Source organism: Anas platyrhynchos, chromosome 19 (assembly GCF_047663525.1).
Source record: "Anas platyrhynchos isolate ZD024472 breed Pekin duck chromosome 19, IASCAAS_PekinDuck_T2T, whole genome shotgun sequence".
Taxonomy (NCBI): domain Eukaryota; kingdom Metazoa; phylum Chordata; class Aves; order Anseriformes; family Anatidae; genus Anas; species Anas platyrhynchos.
The window spans coordinates 1,558,880-1,578,192 of NC_092605.1; the positions used below are offsets into that span (position 1 = coordinate 1,558,880).

The 19,313-nt window shown below is 54.7% G+C and overlaps 1 protein-coding gene across 3 annotated transcripts in view; it reads left to right on the forward strand.

Moving 5' to 3' along the window:
- SLC39A11 (solute carrier family 39 member 11) overlaps positions 1-19,313 on the forward strand; it is a 75,450-nt gene that overhangs the window by 15,006 nt on the left and 41,131 nt on the right. For 2 of the 3 annotated variants that reach the window (XM_072025879.1, XM_072025878.1), the window contains one exon: positions 7,542-7,686. In XM_072025879.1, the coding sequence (XP_071881980.1) occupies positions 7,542-7,686 (145 nt within the window). The remainder of the gene's footprint in view (positions 1-7,541; positions 7,687-19,313) is intronic. The other variant, XM_038165250.2, reaches the window with a different exon arrangement.

Here is a 19,313-nt window from a genome sequence, read left to right on the forward strand (position 1 = left end):
CTGCCCTGCAGAGCTCGGCTGATGGCTGGCACCCCACAATTTGTGTTGGCTGGGGGGAGCGGGGCTGGCTTTTCCTTCCCCTCTCCTGGGGCTCCTGGCCTCGCAGGTGCAGCAGCAGCAGCAGCCTCTCCCCCTCTTTGTTCGCTTTTCCCCCCATTAATTCAATCTGCACTGTTAGCAAATCATTCCTGAGAAGTATATTGTGTAAAAAATGAGCTGTTAATTGAAGTTTTGTTTGCTTTTTCTCTTACTGTTGCAAAAAGCCTTGCATAATAAGGGCTGCGAAAATCCGTGTTGCCACGTTACAGACAGCGAGGTGGGGAGGGGGCAGGGAGGGAGAAGGGATGCGAAGCTGCTCTCCATTAGACTTTAATAAGCATGTGGAGAAAAAGCTCTTGTTCATCCCCTCGGAGGCATCGAGGTTTATTGCCAACAATTAAAATCTCATATTGTAGCGCTGACTCGGTGCCACGAACCTCGCTGCTGTGTCCTGCCGAGCGCGTCCCCGTGGTGCTGGTGGGCAGAGCTGTCCGGGGGGAGATTCCTGCTCCTGGGGGAATTTCCTGGTCCCGAGGGAAATTCCTGCTCCCGAGGGGAGATTCCTTCTCCTCGGGGAGATTCCTGCTCGGGCTGGCCGTGAGGCTCCCTCTGCCTGGCGAGATTCCTCCCAGCAAGGGACTGGAAACGTGGGCTCGTCCCAACTGGTTTTGGTGGGCAGCGCTCACCCGGTTGGAGATGAAGGAGTTTAAGGACAGATTGTTGTAGTTTTATTTTTATTTTTTTTTTGTTCCAAGCATCTGTTTGGGAGGAACGAGGGGATGCCATCCCCTACCAAAGCTGTCCCCTCTGCTGTCCCAAGGCAGGAGGTGAGCGTGCAGCGTCTGAGGCTTGTGTGCTCGTGCAGCCGCTCCTCTGCTAGGTGAATTTTCTGGGGGGGGTCAAATTTTCTCTAAGCTCCTCGGTGGACAGGGGATTGGTGACCTGAAACCTTTCTTTTCCTGCCGCAGAGGTGGGCCTCGCTTGTTTAGCGAGCTATTTTCTGCTAGATCGCCGGGAAAAAGCAAAACTATTTGCGCGCCTTTTGGTTTTGTAACGACGGAGGTTACCCAAACCGCCTCCCTTCGGCCAAGCACAACATCCCGGTTACAAAACGAGAAGTTTCGTAACGAACCTCCAGGGTTTCCTCGGTGGCTTGGGAATGGTGTGCACGGCCCCGCTCCCCGGCCGGGTGCCAGCAACATTCCTGCCTCCTCCCGCAAAGCCTGAAGCCCCAGACGTGCCGACGGGGGAAATATCTGTCCTCTTGGCTTATACAAACATCTCTTTGGCCAAAGAGATCGTTTTTACTGATTTTTACTGCTGGCAGCCCACCTGGCTGCGGTGCTGTGGGGCCACCCCATGGGATGTGCTGGCTGTCACCACCTTCCCGCTGACACAGGAGGAAGAGGAGGAGGAGGAGGAGGAGGAGGAGGATGGATGCTCGTGGTGCACCAGCGGAGGCCGGTGATTAAAGCTGCTGTTTGCAACCGAGAAGAATGATGAGTTATCAGAGCGGCTGATAATTAGCAGCGAATAAAATGTGCTTTCAGTGATATTCCATCGGTTCCAGACAAACCCATACCCTCAGGGTTCACTTCGGCTTCCTGGCTCCCAGTTTTTAGGGGAAAGTTTGGGCATCGCGCTGCTGCCGGCTGCTCCGTGAGAGCAGCACCTTGCAGCTCGGTGTTACCAGCCCACGAGGCGCTCCCGGAGCCAACCTGATGTGAAAACGCTGATTTTTTTTTTTAATTATTTTTTATTTTTGTGTGCCTGTGGACAAACCTCTCCCTTCCAATTCCCGCAGCAGCGCTGCCATAGCTACGGGCTGCGGGGCCGTGGGAGGACGCGGTGCCGGAGGAGCCAGATGGAAGATGCTCTGCGTGGGAAGAGGGAGCCCCGGGCCTCCCCCCGCGCCGGCTGCCGCGGCTCCGGGAGGTGTTTTGGTGAGCCTGGCACGAGGCAGAGAGGATGGGGTCGGAGCTGATCCCGCAGCCCAGCTCCCAAATTGGCCCCGGTGTGAGGTTTTTTTGGGGAAAGCCGTTCCCTCCCAGCCCTGGTGGCGAGGCGAGGAAGGGGATCCCCACCAGGATCCTTTTGGGAATGGGGCTTTGGGCTGTGTTTGTAGACCCCAAGCTCTTCTCGTGCCTGCCAGCTGTCCATGCATTATTTTTTTTTCCTTGCATTTATCTTCTCTAGTGCAGTCCTGTTCTCCTGGCGCTGTATTTGGCACCTCCTGGAGGCTTACGAGGACGGTTCTGATTCCTGCCCCTGGTTGCTCATGCTCTGGTTTAGGTTTTTGAGGTTTTGTTGAACTCTGGGGAGAAGTGGAAGAAATCCTGCGACACCTGACTGCTTTGCAGCCTGGCAGGCAGCGCTGGCCAGGCTCTCGTTAGCAACCTGAGAAGAATTGGCTAAGAAATGCCTTCTGTCCGTCCCGTTATGGCTGGTCCCTTGTTGGCAGTCTCCGAATTAAGATGCAAAGCGAGACGTACCTGAGACGCTCAGAGCCCCTTTATCTTGTTTAAGGAAGTAAATTTGCCTTGAAGATGTCTTCATTACGCAGGGCTTTGTGGATGTGGGGTTACTGGGGGGTTTCTTTCACCTGGCCCTTATTAAACTCCTTCCTCCGACGTGCCCTGGAGGGGGGTGCCAGGCAGGGCAGCGGGCTTGGGGGGGGGGAAATAATGTCTGTAGTGAGCAGCTGGTGATTTGAGGTGTAACGCGGGGCTTTTGTGGCAGAGAATGGCAGCATCGACTCGTTTGGGGCTGCCAGGCGATGAAGGCGAGCTGTTTGCTTATGTCCTGAAGCTGCGCGTCAGCTGCTACCAAAGATAAATACGATTGCACCCACTTCAGGGTCGAGAAAGGCTTTTTATTTATTTATTATATATTTTTTTCACAGCAGGGAGTATTTAAGGCTGTGCTCGGGTTGTTGGTTTCAGTGTTTTTGGTGGCGGATTGCCAGCGGTGCCTGGCTTGGGAAGGAGCTCCCGGTGTCCCTGCCAGCAGCTCCCCTCGCCCCGTCCCCTTGTGCCAGCTCAGTGCTGACTGTGATAACTCCATTTCCCTCAAGAAGGGGCTCGTTTGGGTTGTTTTTTGGGACGCTGTGCTCCGTCTGAGGCTGTGCTGGGGACCTCGGAGCCATCTGAGTGCATTTTGGGGCCGTTCCTGGGGGCAGGCAGGCTTCTGGCAGCACCAAATCCCAGCCCCAGGCACGTCCCCAGCTGCAGGCAGCGCCCGTCCCCAAGGACTTGAAGTCCACGCGGGGCACGTCGTGCTTTGCAAGGAGCCCTGGCTCAGTGTTTGTTCTGGAATGACGTTCTGGGATCGATACAGCCAGGTGGCCATCAGCTTATTTATTTTTTTTTAATGCATTTTTAAGTGAGCAGGGCTCTGCAGAGCATGGGCGGTGAGCCGCACTGCCGCAGGTGCTGCGCCCCGAGGTGGCACGCACCGGGGACACCTCGGGGTGACTTTGGGAGCGGTGTGAGCAGCCAATTTCCCATCGGATGAGCACCGATGGGTGCCAGGGGAGGGCTGGGGGCGCAGCCACCCCTGGCAATTCACCCTGTGGCAGCTTTCAGTGGGCTGCAAGCACTTTTTTTTCTTTTTTCTTTCAGGTGCTGCTGGCACAGGGCAGGGATTCTGCGCCCCACCAGCCGAGCTCCCCTGGAAGCTCCCTCCCTGCTAACTGAGCACTTTCTAGGGGAGCTGTTGTCCTTTCTACCTGCCCCTATTTCACATTTCTCACTACAGATCTTTGACTCTGCCTGAGACAAGGTGGAGCCATGTGGCTCTGCTGCTGCACAGCCTTGGTACCGCTCCCGGCGCTGCGCAGGAGCAGCAAAGCTGAGCGAGGACGAGGTGCAGGCAGGATGCGACCACGCTGTGTCCGTGGTGGCCGCAGATGTGCCAGGTCTCCCCATTCCCTCCTGGCTCCCCGCCCCGCTTTGTTCTTCTCCTTTAATCGCTTTCTGCTCTCCGCTCCGTTACCACTTTCTCTCTTTTAATAAGCGTGAAATGAGAGCCTCCGGGCACCATCACGGCGTGGCTCATTGCTGCCTCTCATTTCCCTCTCCGTGCTAGCTCCTGGACGAGTTGGGAGCGTTATTTATTTGCTAAATAAGGCGGTGCCATTCATTCCATTTCCCTTTCCCCTTGAAACTCTTTCTGCTGCTGGCCGATGGGCTGTGGGCTTTGTCTCCTCCGGCTTGCTGGAGCCTGCTGCGGGCCTGCCAGGATGCTTTGCTGGGCAGAAATCCAAGACGAAAGCAAAGCAGAAGCGCCGTGGCTCCGACCTTCCCCGAGCTGTGGGTCCAGGCAGCACCTTCACATCGGGCACTCAGCGATCCGCACACAGCCGGAGCATCCGAGCTTGTGTCCCGAGTTCCTTATCCATTTATTCTCACTCGCTGGGTGGGGAAGAACAGATTATTTCTGAAAGCTGCCACTCACTTGTCATTCCTCCTTGGGTTTAAATTTTGGAGGCCGGCGTGGCAGTGAGGGGAATCCAAGGAGGGCCTGACCCTGCTGGGGGGCTCCTCGCCTCTCCTCCAGCCACCGCCACATCCTTGGGGAAGGACGTGGCTGATAGGGCTGGGGTTTTCTTGCTTCATCTAAAAGCAAGCTGATGCATCTTCCTTTCAGATTTAACCCTTAGCCCTGCGGAAGGCAGAACATGAAAAAGGGGAGAAGCCAGTCCCATACAGCAGGGATTGGCATGGGGATTTGCATGTCCTTGGCACGGGTCGCTTTGCGGAGAGCCTGCTTCCAGGAGAATGAGGAGTCCTGCGCTCAGGTCTCCAGCTGGAGTGGCTTTTTGGCCCTGGGGGCCAGCAGCTGAAGGCACTCAAATAAATGGGATTTGCTGTGCTCCATCCCGAGCCCCTACGTGCAGCCCCGCAGGAGCGCCAGCCCGGCCCTAGCAGCGATAGATGCGCACAACGCCTGTTTCTTGTCTTTCAGAGGGAGGCCCTTGCCCAAATATCTCAGTTTTACAGCTGGCGGCTTTGCTCCTGCTTTGAAGTGCATCCCTTTTTAGTGCTGCTGTCCATATAAGTAGAGATACGTGCTGGGTTTTGATCGAGGCGAGGTGCAGGGGTAGGGCTGCGGCACGGCGAGGGCAGCGGCACCGCTTTGTTCTCAGCCACCTCCACCTCGCTCGGGGATCCCTGCACCCACCAACTGCTCCCCCAGGGGAAAAAACCTTCTGATTTAAACCCAGAGGGGTCAAAGCACCCCATCTGTGCGAGGGACAGTAAATAATCCTGGTACAGTGGTAGGGTTGGGGCTGGGGAGCAGGACGAGGCACCCTTTGGATTTGCCGTTTGAGGCACGGCGCTGCCTCGTGCCTTGCAGGACCTTGAGCACCTCCTGGGGTGGACATCGTGTGCCAAGGTGGAAATGGATGCCCCGATTGATTTATTGGGTATTTATCACGGCACAGCTCACCGAGAGCAGGGTGGAGGCAGCGTGGGAGGAGCGGGCAGGGCCGTGAAAGCTGCGGGTGAGCAATCCTTGCCGTGTGCCGGGGCGGTGCGCCATCGATAACAGCAGCTCCGGGATGTTTGACCAGAGAAAATCAATTCCCCGGTGACTGCTGCGTCACCCGGGGTGCTAACAGGAACGGGGCATGTCTCCATACAAATTAATTCAGGATTGCTCTGGCTTTCTGATAACAAAAGCACGTTCTGCCTATTTAGACGAGTGCTGCGTGGGGCGGGGTTTTCTTTGCCGTCTGCAAGGATGCTTTTTTAGAAAAAGAGCTTATTTATTTATTTTTTTTCTTTAAAAGGGGCCATGAAAATCTAATGACCTTCCTGCTGTATCTCCGCAAACAGAAGCGAGCGCGGTGGGGACTCCCTCGTCCCAGAATAGTTTTCCTCCAAGCTCTCCAGGTCTTCCTGTCCAAGTCTCTCGTTGCATCAGGCTTTCCGAAATAATCAGCCCCCGTGGTTATTTCAGTTAATACTAATTAGTGGCATGAACTAATTAATGCGGGTTGACTTTCCTCTTCTCTTCCTAATGCGTTTTTAACCCACTGACACATTCCAATTAAGGGCCTCATGCAGGGACCGGACTGAGATGACTCAGAGCAATCACGGTTGGAACAGATCGCGTGCCTCGCTGAAGGTCACTAATATTTTTCCAAATTGATGGAGCTGCGTGTCTGTGCCCGCCAACGGGGAGGTGACTTAACCTGGCAATAGAAATCCGAAATATCTTCGAGTTTGCCTCCGCGTTGGTGTAAGCACATCCTTGGGGATCATATTGGTGGCCGTGTGGTGCGCCGAGAGCGCGGCACGGAGCTGGGGGAGGAGATGCACGAATCTGGTGGGGATGGAGTGTGCAAAGCTGCTGCCACGGTGCCTGTAGCTTCTTCAATAAGGTGCCCGTCCTTGTTTCTCCTCGGGTTGGTGTGCTGTTGGTATTTCCTCAGGAGCAAGGAGACCGAGCTGCAGGGGTGCCAGCAGCAGGACATGCCCACGAGCTTGCGTTCTTGGTCTCTTCCCATCTTACCCCAGTTGGGTCGTGCTGCTGAAATTCCCATTTTTTTTCTCGGTGACGAGCCATCCAGGTTGTGCAGGATAAAGCCCGTAGTCCTGTATTTCAGCTCCTCCACGAGCTGTGTGCAGTTCCTCCCCTGGCAGACTCTGCCTTCTGCCAGCGGGTTCAACCTCGAGCACCCCGCGCAGCTGCTGGGTTAAAGGAGGTGAAAGCACCCTGATTAAACTGCAGGAGGGAGCAGGCAGCGGATCCGTCATGAGTATTAATAGTGCTGGTCAGACGATATTATGCAAATGATGGGAGAAGAGACGGTTTAGTTATTCATCTTTAACCTTTATTTTTGTTTAATGTGACCTTACCCGACGAGTCTCCCGTTACTGCCGCTGGCTGTTCGGGGCACGTCCGTTTGTTCTGTTGCCAGCTGAGCCAATGTTCCCGGCCGGTGACACCAGGCACAATCCAAACATCCATCCTGTGCATGCTGCTGGTGCTGCTCCAAAAGCCCCAGCCCTTCCAGGGGTCGGGAATTTTGGGCTCCATTTGGGTTGAGCAGCCTGGGGCCACCCAGCGCCTCGGATTTTACCTCTGTGTGTCCCCATGCCGTGGGGAGGGCAGAGCTGGTGTCCTCCAGGTTTCCTTGGCCGATGCAGTTGGAGGCTCTGGCACGTCCTTGAGTCACAGCAGGTTCTCACGAGCTGTGTCCAGGCTGGCAGGGATTGCTCACGGGATGCCTCTCTCTGTAGGGTGCTGCTCGGTTCCCTGCAGACATTACACATAGCTGGGCAGTGTTGCTTTTGGCCGTTCTGCTCCGTTTTTTTTGGGATTACAACGGGTACAGGAACATATTCCAAACGAGACTGAAGTTCACGGGCCCCTCTGGCCAAATTCCACTGCAATAACACGGTGGTTGTGCACGTAACATCTCCTCGTGGTGCTCCCTGAGGATGGGGCTGGGAAGATGTGGGAAAAGCCTGAATTTGTCTCTTGCATTGCAGGGTTTCAGCGGACCCCCCCACGCGGCATTTGCCTTGAGCTACGACCCGCGAGCGGCGAAAGAGAAACACGAGCAGGAGCCTGCCTCTCGCCTGGACTACGAGAGCGAGTTGTCCATCCGGATAGGTAGAGCTGGGCACCATCCAGGCAAGCATCCTGTCATATACCAACCGCAGAGCGCGCGGGGGAAAAGCCCCCCGCTAAGCTGGCACCTAGATGTAACGTATGTGATTGAAATTGGATTGGCTTTGACACGTGCATGCGGAGTGCACCTCCTCTCCCCTCTCTGGAGCTGTCTCTGTGCTGGCTCTCGTTCCAGGAATCGTTGCTTCTGTTTCTCCTCCGGTTCTCAAAACCACTTGCACGTCTGTCTGTGCCTGTGAATTATTGATAATTAGATATCTCGTTCACCAGGGAAATGAAATCATCAGCTTCTCTTGAAATAAGCTGATTTGGAGCGTGGGTGCAGCGAGCTCTAACCGTGCCCTCTCCGAGTGGTGCCACCTTGAAGGTGCCCCAAACTCTGACCCGTGGTGGCCCTCCCCAGTTGTAGATGAGGACTGGCCATCGTGTCATCACTCCTTATTTTTGGAGGTTAATAGCACTGTACCTGCCAAAGCGTGGAATATAAAATATCTCATTGGCAGCTATCTCCTCTTCACATAGCTTTTAAAGAGGGAACTTCTTGCTCGAGGTGGTGGCACCTTGTTGGGTGTCCCAGCTCCAGGGTGCGCACTGGGGACGGTGGCGGCCCCCTTCGTGCCCAGCTGCCTGCCTCTTGTCCTGCTGCTTAACAGTAGGCAAAGAAAACGTAATTTGGTGAATTAATCTTATTGCTCCTCTGCTTTTTCTTGGCTGGAGAAAAACGAAACTAGCAGTTTACAATATCTCGAGTATGATTGGGAGCAGATTGAGATGAGGAAATGATCCTTCTTGCAAAGAGTGGTGCAACCAGGCTCTGTTATTTAACTGCGTTGCTTAATTGCGTGCTTCATGAAGTGTTTCAAATCCTCAGGATTCTTCAGGATCTGAAATATCAGCTTGGAGTTTTCCAAAGGGATGGAAGGAAGTTTCGTGCTAGACTCAGCGGGCTTCAGGTCCGTGATGTCTCGTAGCTCCTGGGAGAAGCTCAAGCTTGAAGGCTGCTCTAGCCCTGCAGTCTGTAAGGCTGTTGCAGGTTATTTGTGATTTTGTCAGGTGGAGCTTTACATCCCAGATGCAATTTAATTTTATTCTTCGAGAAAAAAAAAAGTAGATAGCCCTGCGATTTTTCAGAAAGTTAAGCTGCTGGGTTTTATGCTTTCTTCTTCTCTCATCGTTGCAAACAACAACAGTGCAAATGGTTTTGAGAACAGAAAATTTCCATTAGGCTCGCTTGTTTTTCCTCTCTCCGGGGAAATGGCATTAAGAATCTACAATATGTTAATTCTTTTATTGTCTCTTGTTATTCTTTTGCTTACCGAAATGAAGTCGGTGTTTTCACAAGGCACATCAGGCCTTCCAAGAAGGCAGCTTTCCCCAGCGCTGGGCTCTGCTTGGCTGCGCTCTTGGGAACGCTTTGGGAACATAATGGGTATCTTCCAAGCCTAATGGGTACTAACTGGAATGTTTCATACTTAATCACTGTTGAATCATTGACCCTTGCTTCGTATTTACATGTTTTAAAGTCGCTAAAGCTGCGAAAACAAAACAGGGGAAAAAAAAAATCCCAAAGCTGCATTGTTTTGTGGTTGTCTTCTGGGGATGGCAGCGAGGAGAGGAGCAGGGGGACTGCTGTCGAAGTGAGGGGAGGAAGCATAAAAACGCAGCTCCCCAGAGCCCTGTGTGTCTCTGCTGCTGGAGGTTTGGATGGATTGAACTTGGCTGCGTGAGAGCAAAAACAACTGCGTGGTCACGGCTGGTTAGTGGGAGCCTTGCAGCTGCTGAGGGTAACCAACAGGCGAGGAGGTTTGGGTTAGACCTGTGGAAAGGGAGATGGAGGAAATGCGATGGCCAGATCTACCCCTCGCCCATTCGTTTGGGAGAAAAGAAAATAAAATCATGCTGCTTTTCTTCTCAGCAGCCTGTCTGGGGTGGCTCTGTGCCTCCCCATCACTTGAGTCCCTCGGTTTGCAGCGGGGAAGCCCGGCACCACCCAGGCACCACGCGTGCCCGGGGCTGTTCTGCTCCTCCTGCCCATTCCTGTGGGCTCCCCGCGGATGCTGTCCTGGAGCAGGGCATCGTCCCACCCCATTGCAGGCACTGATGTGGCTCCGAACGGGATTTTAGGGGAGGTGCTGAGGTGTATGGAGTAATGGATGTGTCTCTGCATGTCCATGTGGAATGGAGTATGGGCGGATTTGGCATGAATTGCAGTGAAAATGTGTGCCTAGGCTCAGTGTTTAGTGACTGGGGTCACTGCTAGGCTTTAGTTCCTGCTAAACGGGGCCGTGCTGCCTGCAGCGGGGTGCTGGGGGCTGCCCCCACCCCACAGCCTCACCCAGGGCTCGGCACGCTTGGGTCTCCAAAATTGGGGGGAAAAACTTTTTGAGCGGGGTCACCAAAAGTTGCAGTTTCTGCAGGGCTGGGAGTCTGCGCCTGGCCCCTTAAATCGCAGCTACGTGCGTGGTGTGCCGGGGTTAGTTCTCAGAAAGGATTTACATACGGCATCGCACCTCGCAATCTGAGCCGTGACTCATGCTTCTGCCACAAGCTGGATATTGAACAGCGAGGCGCGCTGCTTCTCCGGCATCCTGGTGCGCAATGATTCACGGCGCTCCAAATCAGATTACGGAGCCGAGTGGGAGGGCGGCGATGTTCCCAGCCAGCCTCCTTCGCTTTGCTTTAATATTCCTGCTGCTGTGCTGCAGGTGAGAGATCTCCTGTGTCCGAAAAAGTGATTTCTAGGTGCGTTGTGGCACAGGAGGTTACAGCAAAGTGGCCGCCGAGTGCTAAATCTCGTGGCACCGAGGGGCTGGGACCGGCCTCAGCCATCGCCCGCTCCGGGGCACGGACGTGGCGCACATCTGGTTCTAAACACGGCTCAGTCCCAAATATTCAGGGGTAGCAGGGTTTGTTTTAATGACTTGGCTGACTTTTGGAAGGGTGAGATTTGGGAAATGGCACTGGGGTGCTCCTGCACAGATGTGCAGTAAGTAACTCCAGATGGGGATAGTAGTTGGGGAAAAAAAAAAGCTGGTGTTGGAAATCGTGCACTTAAGCAATGAAATTTCATTAAACTCCTCACTTTAATGAGCCGTGCTGTTTGGGGACAGCATGGACAAGCCTTGCTATGTATAATTTGTATTTTTTTTCCTTAAATTTGAGCTGCAGCGCTGTGCAGGCCCCTCTGGCTAAGGCTCCCGGGATGTTTTGGCTGGGGAGGCTCTCGGGCAGGACAGGCGGGTGTGCTGGTGGCACCGCCAGTGCCAGCCCCAGCACTGCCCCCAGACCCCCCTCCTGGGCTCGTTTCAGTAGCATCACGCAATCTCTACTCTTAATTTTCTGCCTCCTTTCTGAGGCTCTCATTTTGCCCACTTGTGTTTCATTTTTTTCCCCTACAAAGGGAATTATTGTGTACCGGGGCTGCTGCCGCCTGTACGAGAGGAGAAGCAGACCTTGTCCGTGCCGCGTCTCTTTCATCAGGGCACAGGCAGTTAAAATCCCGTAATGATGTAATAAACTCCTGATGAAAGGAAGGAGAGGAGCTGTTGAGATAAAAGAAGAGCCAAAACCTCTTAGAGAGCAATAAAAAAAAGAGGACATGAGTTGAATTGTTGAATTGTACGATGCAGCAGTGCGGGTATTGCTTGCCTCTGTCATCTCATTGTGTCCCTCCAGCCAGAAAATCCCCTCTTTGCCCTGTTCCTTCTGAAATTGTGGCAGGTTTGTGCACCACTTGCTCGGGGAGCAGCAGCTGGTGTGATTTGCACTGCCTTTAGGGGCTGTTCTGGGCTGCGCAGCCGGCGGGGAAGCCTCCATGTACCCATTTGGGATGTGGCGAGGTATTTCTGAACGCTGAAGCTCCAGCCCTGGCACCGAGGGGCAGAAATCCTCCCTGTACCCCTTGTGGAGCGGTTTGCTGCTGTAAATTCCCCGTAATTTTCCTCCTTGTCCCCTCTCCCAGAGCAGGAGCCGTGAAGGAGCGCAGCCCTATAAACCTCTCCGGCCGCGGAGCCCGTCGTGATTCATGGCAGCAATATTCAGCCGGAGTCTCATGTGTGCCGTCGAGAGGTTCATGGAGTCGTTACAACTTCTCCTACACGGGGACCCTTCTGCAAAATGGGATGGCCACCGGTTTTAGGCGATCCCACTGCATTTGTAATAGCGTTGACACGCTCACACCGTGCCTGGCCCGGAGAGCGGCGGCGCTCCGAAGGCATCAATTCATTCTGCATGTTAATTGCCAGCCTTGATGAGGAACGCCTCTGGCTATGTCTGTATCGATCTCAAAACCTTCCTAATGCCCCTTTCTGGAGCATTTCGAGCGGTTATTGGCCATCCTTGTCAGGCTGGGCTCTGTGCTTGGGTTTTATGGTCGTGGCTAAATGTGGATTTATACACACAGAGCTTCGAAACTATAAAAATGCGGAGCACGCGGTGCCTCGGCCTGATAAACAGCCTCCTTCAAACGTGGGCTCGTGCCCCTATTATCCTGGTCAGAACCTTGCTCTCCTTTACGGAGGAGCAGAGCCTGTTTTTACCCATTAGTTATCAGTTATTATTATCAGTTACTAATAGGGAGGAGGAAAACCAGCCTGCAGCAGCACCAGCAAAGCGGCTTTCAGATTCCTTGGGTGGTTTCCTTTTATTTTATTTTTTTTCAGGTTCTCTTGGGGTGGCGCTGGATCTTTAAAGAGCTCAGCTGCCCTTCCAAGCGGAGAAGTCTTTAGCTGGAGCTGGAAGGTTGTCAAAAGGGTTTTGGGCCCTTGAGGAACAGCTGCTCGGAGTAAGGCTGGGGTGGCGCTTGGGAGCTTTGTCCTGCGCTTTGCTCCCAGTGCACAGAGCTGTAACGTGCGTGAGAGATGCTGGCAGGCACGGACAGCTGCTTTATCCGCCCGCCGAGGCACAAACTGCCTCCGCACTCGCTGCCTTCACGGCTGCTTGGCAAGCCAGGAGCTCCGAGCCGAGGGGAAGCAGCCGGCCCTCTCCGCGGAGGAGACATCTGCGTGTGCCGTGCTCCTGGCACCTCGCGCCGCTGCCTGCGCTCTTTGCGCACGGAGCCTTTCCTGGCTCCTCGTTGGCACGTCCTCATTTCCTGGGCTGCAGCCAACGTTCTCCCAAGTGAAGCATGTCCAGAAGGGCTCAGCCTCGCTCCCAGCTTCTGCTCCAGTCTGCTCAGCTCCCGGAGTTGCTGGAGAACTGCGGCGTTATCTCCAGCATCTCCGTTACCGCCTCCTCGGTGAGACTTTGGGGTAGCGCTCACCCTCCTGGAGCTTTCCAGGGCGGTGGTGCAGGTGGATGAGGATGGCACAAATTGAGCTTGCTCAGCATCAGATTTGGGCTGGCTCTGTTGGTATTTGTGCCCCGCAGGTACCTCTGCAGCGTGTGCCATGCCTCAATGCCTCGTGCATCCCGCGCTGCCTCGGAAAGGGCCAGCTGCTACCTGAGGACGGAAAGGCTTCTGTCGGTGAAGTGCCTTTTCCTGTCAACCTCTTCTCCCGCCTGTGTCAACACAGGCACAGATTGAATAGTGCGAGGATGTGGCTTTCCTGCTCAGCTGTTTGCTCTGCAGTCCAGCTGTCTCTCAGCTCTGAAGGCGAGGAGTTTTCAGGCGCTGCAGCGTGCGCAGCCCTGCTGGGGTTCAGGTAGTGCCAGGGATGGTGCAGCCTCTGCTCCGTGCTTGCTGCTCTGCTCTTGTTCCGTTTGAGCACGATCTGTTAATCCAGGAGACTTGCTAAAGCCTGCTGAGTGACGTGCTGGGTAGGACCCGTGCTCTGAGATCAGCCCCGTCAGCAAGCAGAGGCGCTTTCTGTGGGTTAGGGCTCGTAATCGCAGGACTCATTTCCCAAATTGAGCCTCGTTACCTCCGTGCAGTGTTATCAAGGAGCTTTAATTTCCTGGCCACACCTGACAATCTGTTACCTCTTTTCACTCGATTTTTTAATGCTGCATCCCTATAAAATAGACTATTCAGCCTCATCTCCATCCGCAGCCTGGTGATTTAGCTCTGGCGGCTCGGACCAGCGTGCGCACACGTGCGTGAGCGCGGTGTTGGCGGGGCTCTGGTGCTGTAACTGCTCCTCCAGCTATAAATCTCCTGCCCTAGCGAGGTAACAGGGCACTGGGACATCCCTCAGGAACATCTCCAGCACTGGTTTTGGCACAAATGAGGTTTGGGAGAGCACCACCACTCCCCTGCAGCTGCCTCGAAGAAACCCTTAAATCTCGAGGTTTATTAAACTGAACTGAACCAGCAATCAGCATCATTGCCTCTGGAGTGGATGTTTTGTGTTGTTTTTTTTTTTGTCTTCATTCAATAAGCACAATAATTCATTTATTTTCTTGATATGGTTCTTCAGTTGAGTGGGGACAGGCGTGATTCTCATTCACCCTAAGGATGCTTTTGGGGAGTGGAATGAAAAATCAGGATCCCCAGCAGTGGCTGCGAGTTGCAGCAGCAATATGCAGGGAGAAAAGAAATAGCAGGGCACGTACCACGGAGCGTATGAAGGGAAGGGAATAAATTACATCAGGAAATGGGTTGTTCCCCGCATTAAAACTTAATGATTTTAAGGGTAAGTGTGTAAAAACACAGCACAGCTGCGTCACCAGGGATGATGCGTCTTCAAGGGAGTAAAAGCGCGTGTCGTGGGGTCTGTAACTGGGGGGGGGTGGGAATTTGGACAATCCCAAACCTGCCTGAGAGGAGCTGAGGCAGTCCCCAGCCCCTTGTGTGTGTATTTATGGACAGTGTGCTGATCTGCTTGTGGTTCTTACACCTCCGGGTGACCTGCGTGCCTCGCAGTGTGACCACGGGGGGGTCTATTTATAGGAGAGCCTGTGCTGCTTTGGGATTTTTAATTGTTGTGCCTGCTGCTTGGTGCTGGGCGCTTCCACTCTCTGCTTTGCTTCAAGCCAGCTCTGAGCAAACTCAACCCTCTCCAAAATCAGGGTGATGATTCTCTGGGTGCACAAAGGGGCACGGGGGAACCACGAGGAATTTTTATCGCATAAAGGCTCGTGGCACTCATGCAGGGCTTGTTGTCTCTGCAGGGCTGCACAAATGTGTCCTGATCCTCCGAGAGATGCCCAGAGGTCCGGCAGGCACCCCGCATGCTGGCTGAGACTGGGGATTGGGTTCTGGGATGCCTTCTTGGGGCTGAACCCATGACCCTAAAACATGGGGATTTAAGGTTTTGGCCCCATTTCTGATCTGCAGCTGGCGGGCTGCAGCCAGGAGCTCTTGGCGAGGTGTCCCCGCCATGGAGCAGACGGGGAGGCTCTGGTGCATTTCTTTGGAGGGCAGCGGGTTTGGTTTCCTAATCATGGCAGTCCTCGTGTGATTTGTGGTGCTGATTTTTTTTCCATCCCATCTGATTTCAATTCCAGATTTTTTTCCATCCCATCTGATTTCAATTCCAGCACGTTTCCATTTCAGGTGAGGGTGGCCTGAGACAGTCGTTCACGTCCAGGCTCTCTCCGTGCAGCCTTCTCCGCGTGGTATATGGCACAGGATGACAGAACATGCCTTTTCGCTAAAAATCGATGTCTCGTTTCCTCCCCCCCAGGAAGCTTTCCCAGCTATGAGCATTGATTGCTCTGATAAACACCACGCTTATGCCATAATTGCTCTTCGGGGTGGTGGAACCAGCCCTCTGCTTGCTGGCACCTCATGGGGTTGGCTCCCCGGGTTTTATTTTTTGCAGCCTTGCAGGGGAGGGCGCAGCGGAGAAGTCATCCTGCACCTCGGAGCACTCAGCTCGTAAGAAACAGCAAAAGAAAGCCAAAAAAAAATATAAAAAAAGAAGTTTGTTTGCCCAGGTAGAGTTGTCTCACCCGATGGCCACGTGCAGAGGTGCGACTGCGCTGCCCTGGATCTCCGGTGTCCTTTGGGGGCACCCTGCAGCTCCTGGGGCGTGGGGATGGTGGGGATGGGGCTGTGGGGATGGGGCTGCAGGCACGGGGAGCCTGCCCTGCCGTGATCCCAAGGGGGATTAGGGGTGTCCTTTGTGCACGTGGTGGCACCGTGTGATCCCCGGGCACAGCCGTGCACCCTGTGAGCGCAGCGCCCTGGTGCAGGGCGCCGTACAATTACTGCAATTTCCTTCTTTTTTTTTGTGAATCTAGGGGAAGGAGTTTTAACAGCCACCGCAGGCGCACGTGGGAATTGGGAAATGAAGGTGACCAAAGAGGTTTGGTGGAGAAACAGAGCAGACGGTGGGATCTTAAACGTGTGCTGGAATTTTTTATGGGTACATCTGTTTGCGTAGCTGTGACATGCAGCCTGTGCTGCATGCAAACACACAGCGTGGGCACCGTGTGGACCTGGCTTCCTTATTTTTAGCTTGCAGCCCTGGGAAAAACAGCTTCAGAGCCATTGTAGTGGGACTTCATCTTGAACCTGTCCGTATCTGTTTTCATGTACTTGATACTTAAATGTTAATTACTACTTGCGCTATGCAACAACCGCATGAATATATTAGACGGAGGTTTAATTATTAATGTGCTTTTACAAGCATAATTTTTGGTACTAAAAAGCCTCCGTGGCTGTTCAGCCGAGCAGTGCCAGACGTGCTTGGATCTTCAGACTGATCAGCTCCTCGGAGGGTCTTGGATTTCTTCAGGCAGAGCAGCTCGTGGCAGGGACCCCTCTGCCCCGTGCGCCCTAACAGGGGGAAGGTCACCCTCTGCAGGGAGACGAGCAGGACAGGAGGAGAGCAGTAGCGATGCTGCTTTTGGAGATGTTTGGAGGTGACAGTGGCCACGTTTTGCCTGCGGTGATGCATTTAGGGGCTTGCAGAGCCTGGGCAGGGCCAGCCCCACTGTTGGGCACCGGTTCCAGGCCAACCCAGCCACACGACCTGCGCGATGCCTGCTGACCCTGCTTCTGTCTGTACCTGTTTGTCTGTTTTCATAGCTCACGGGCAGGTGGGACGTGATGGCCAGTCTGCTTTCAAGAGTTTGGTGTGAGGAAGAATTCTTCAGGACTTCTGGCAGCTGCTCTGCCCTCCTGGGGCCGGCCACGTGAGCTCCGCTTTCCTGCCGCCTGGCAGCGGGTTGGGGTGACCGCGGGGGTGGGCCAGCATTTACCAGGGGCTTTCACAGCCTCTTGTTGGACAAAGATGCTTGGAGACAAGCTGAATGCATGTCAGCTGAAGGATTAGAGCACTCGAACAACGTTTTTTGCAGAAGACTCTGATGTTAGTCATGCTATGCAAATCCCAGAGCTGCTGCAGCGCAGCCATCACCTTGCGCACGCCTGTCTTCAGTGACATCAGGGTGACTTCAGCACTATCAATATTTTCGATGTTATTTTTAGTGCCTGTGCATCCCGACAGGCTGGCGAGGAGACAGCTGGCTCCGCGGGCTACCCTGGGAAGCGACGTTGCAAGCGGCTCCTCCTGGGGGACCCGCACCCGGAGCTGCCCCCAGCGTGCTGGGGGCTCCCCTGTGCCATGGGAGGATGCGAGTTCTGGGGTGGTGCTGGGCTGTGGAGCCGTGCAGGAAGGAGATATTTGGGTCTTTGCATGCCATAGTTTTTACTATTAAAATCGTGGGCTGCTGGTTTGCAGCTGTTTTGTCCCTGCCCCTGAGAAAGGAGTGCCTCGTGCGGCCGGGTGCGTGCCCACCCCGGCTGTGTTTCCCTGATCCCAGGGGTGCCTGGTGAGGGGCTGGAGCAGGGGCTGCAGCACCATAACGAGGTGATTTTTAAGTATTCAAAAAGCTCTGCAAGGGGCAGAGGTAGCAGGGGCTGTGCTCCTGTGGGTCCTGCACTGCGCCGAGCCCCAGCTGCCTGGGAAGGTGTGCGCTGTGGCTGAGGTTTTGTCAGCACCCGGACCTCTGCCCTGGCTCGGTTTCGTTTGAATTTGCCGGTGGCTGAAGGGAGCGAGCTCCTGCTGGTGCTCTTGCCCTAACAGCAGAGCTTCCCCTCTCATCTTGCCCCTTTTCAAAGGCAGAATGGCTCTGAAGCAGCTGCCCTGCCTCGGATCTCTCTGACACCTCCTGACCCATCCCGGAGCCAGTCGGTGATGCCCAGGGGACCCGGGCGACCTCGTGCCCGGTGGCCGTGGCCCCGTCCCCGTCCTCGCCCAGCCTGGAGCAGGTCTGTGTGGGAGTTCTGTTGTGCCGGGAGAGCTGCCGAATAAATAACCCCAATTAGAGAGCGTCTCTCTGCTTTTAAATGGGCTCTGCTGGGCTGAAATGACTTCGAGTTTCAAGCTGTGCCTGTCTAATGGGTTGGCTGCTCAGCCACCCTGCCCGTCGCCTAATGTCCTTCTCAGCGGTCTCTTTTAAATGAGGGCTTCATTTCATCCCCGTGCGGGGTGCAAGCAGCGTTCAGCCCGGCTGGGCAGGTGATTGTTGGCCTCCTGGTTGTTTTTCTTCGTCTCCTCTGCTGCTTGGTGCTGGAGGGGGCAGCTAGAGCAAGAGCAGGGGGGGCTGTGGTGTCCTCGCGTCGCAGCCCCCTGTTTGGAGACTGCGCCCTGAACTTCTCCATCTCCGCTCCCACGCAAAAGAGCTGCAGCAGAGAGCTCCAGCGATGCTTTTCCTGTTTTTATTTCTTTATTATTTTTTTATTCAGTGGGCCACGGAAGCAGGAGGGAAGCTGGAACAGCCCCAGCACCTCGAGCAGGAGCCCCTGCCTGCGAGGGAGGCACGGCGCTGCTCAGGCAGGTGCAGGACGCGGCCCCTCCTGCTGCCTCCAAGCCCCCCGTACCCCCAGCTCCTCCTCTCTCTGCTGATTAATCCCAATTTGGGTGCCGAACCCCATGGTTTAAGTGTTTGTCCTACAAAACGGATTTAAAAAAAAGTTGATGTTCTTCTTCCTGGCTGATTGTACCCCGCTGCTTTCCAGGCTTGGTGCAGCGCTGCAGAGCTGTGCCCCGCGCGATGTTTTCAGCCAGTTTCTTGCCATGGGCTGGTGCTCGCCCCTTCTGTGGATGTTCTGCACTCCGTGTACCTCCCCCTTGCTGCCACGGGGCTTTGGCACTCAGCTTCTGGAGAGCTCCGGATGAAAAAAAAAAAAAACAAAACCCTTTTCCCCCCTTTTTTTTTTAAAGCTTGGTGGTTTCTCACCGCTTTTTCTTACAAGCCCCAAAGAAACCTCTATTTTTTTATTGTTTTTTTTTTTTTTTTTGAACCGTCTTTCTCTGCGAGTCCTGGAGCTGCAGCCTGGTGGTTGCCATCTGTGCCTCGGCACGGCAGCAGGAGGCTGCTCGCCCCCGGCCCCGGTGCGCCCTGCGCACCCTCGGTGCGTGCCGCTCGGCCCCCGGGGCGGCTGCGGTGACGGAGCCAAGCGGCGGCTGCTCCCCTTCAGAGCCCCGGCACGGATCTGCCGCAGCAGATGGTGCGAAGCGCCTCGGAGTCATTACGGAATCACACTGAATCTGCAATTACGTGTAATTAAAGTGCTGCTTATTTATTGATTTTGCTGCCAACGGGTGGCTCCTCTTTGTTAGCGAGGGGATCCGGCCGGGCGCTGCGGAGGGGTGGTTTCGCTGCAAGCAGAAGGCGGCACTTCGTGGCATCTGCGGGCAGAGTTTGGGTTTAAAAGCAGTCATTCAGGCACTTTCTGGGCTCTTTCTGCCCAGGCGTGTCTCTTGGGTGCACGTGGGGACTGTCCCCTGTGCCATATC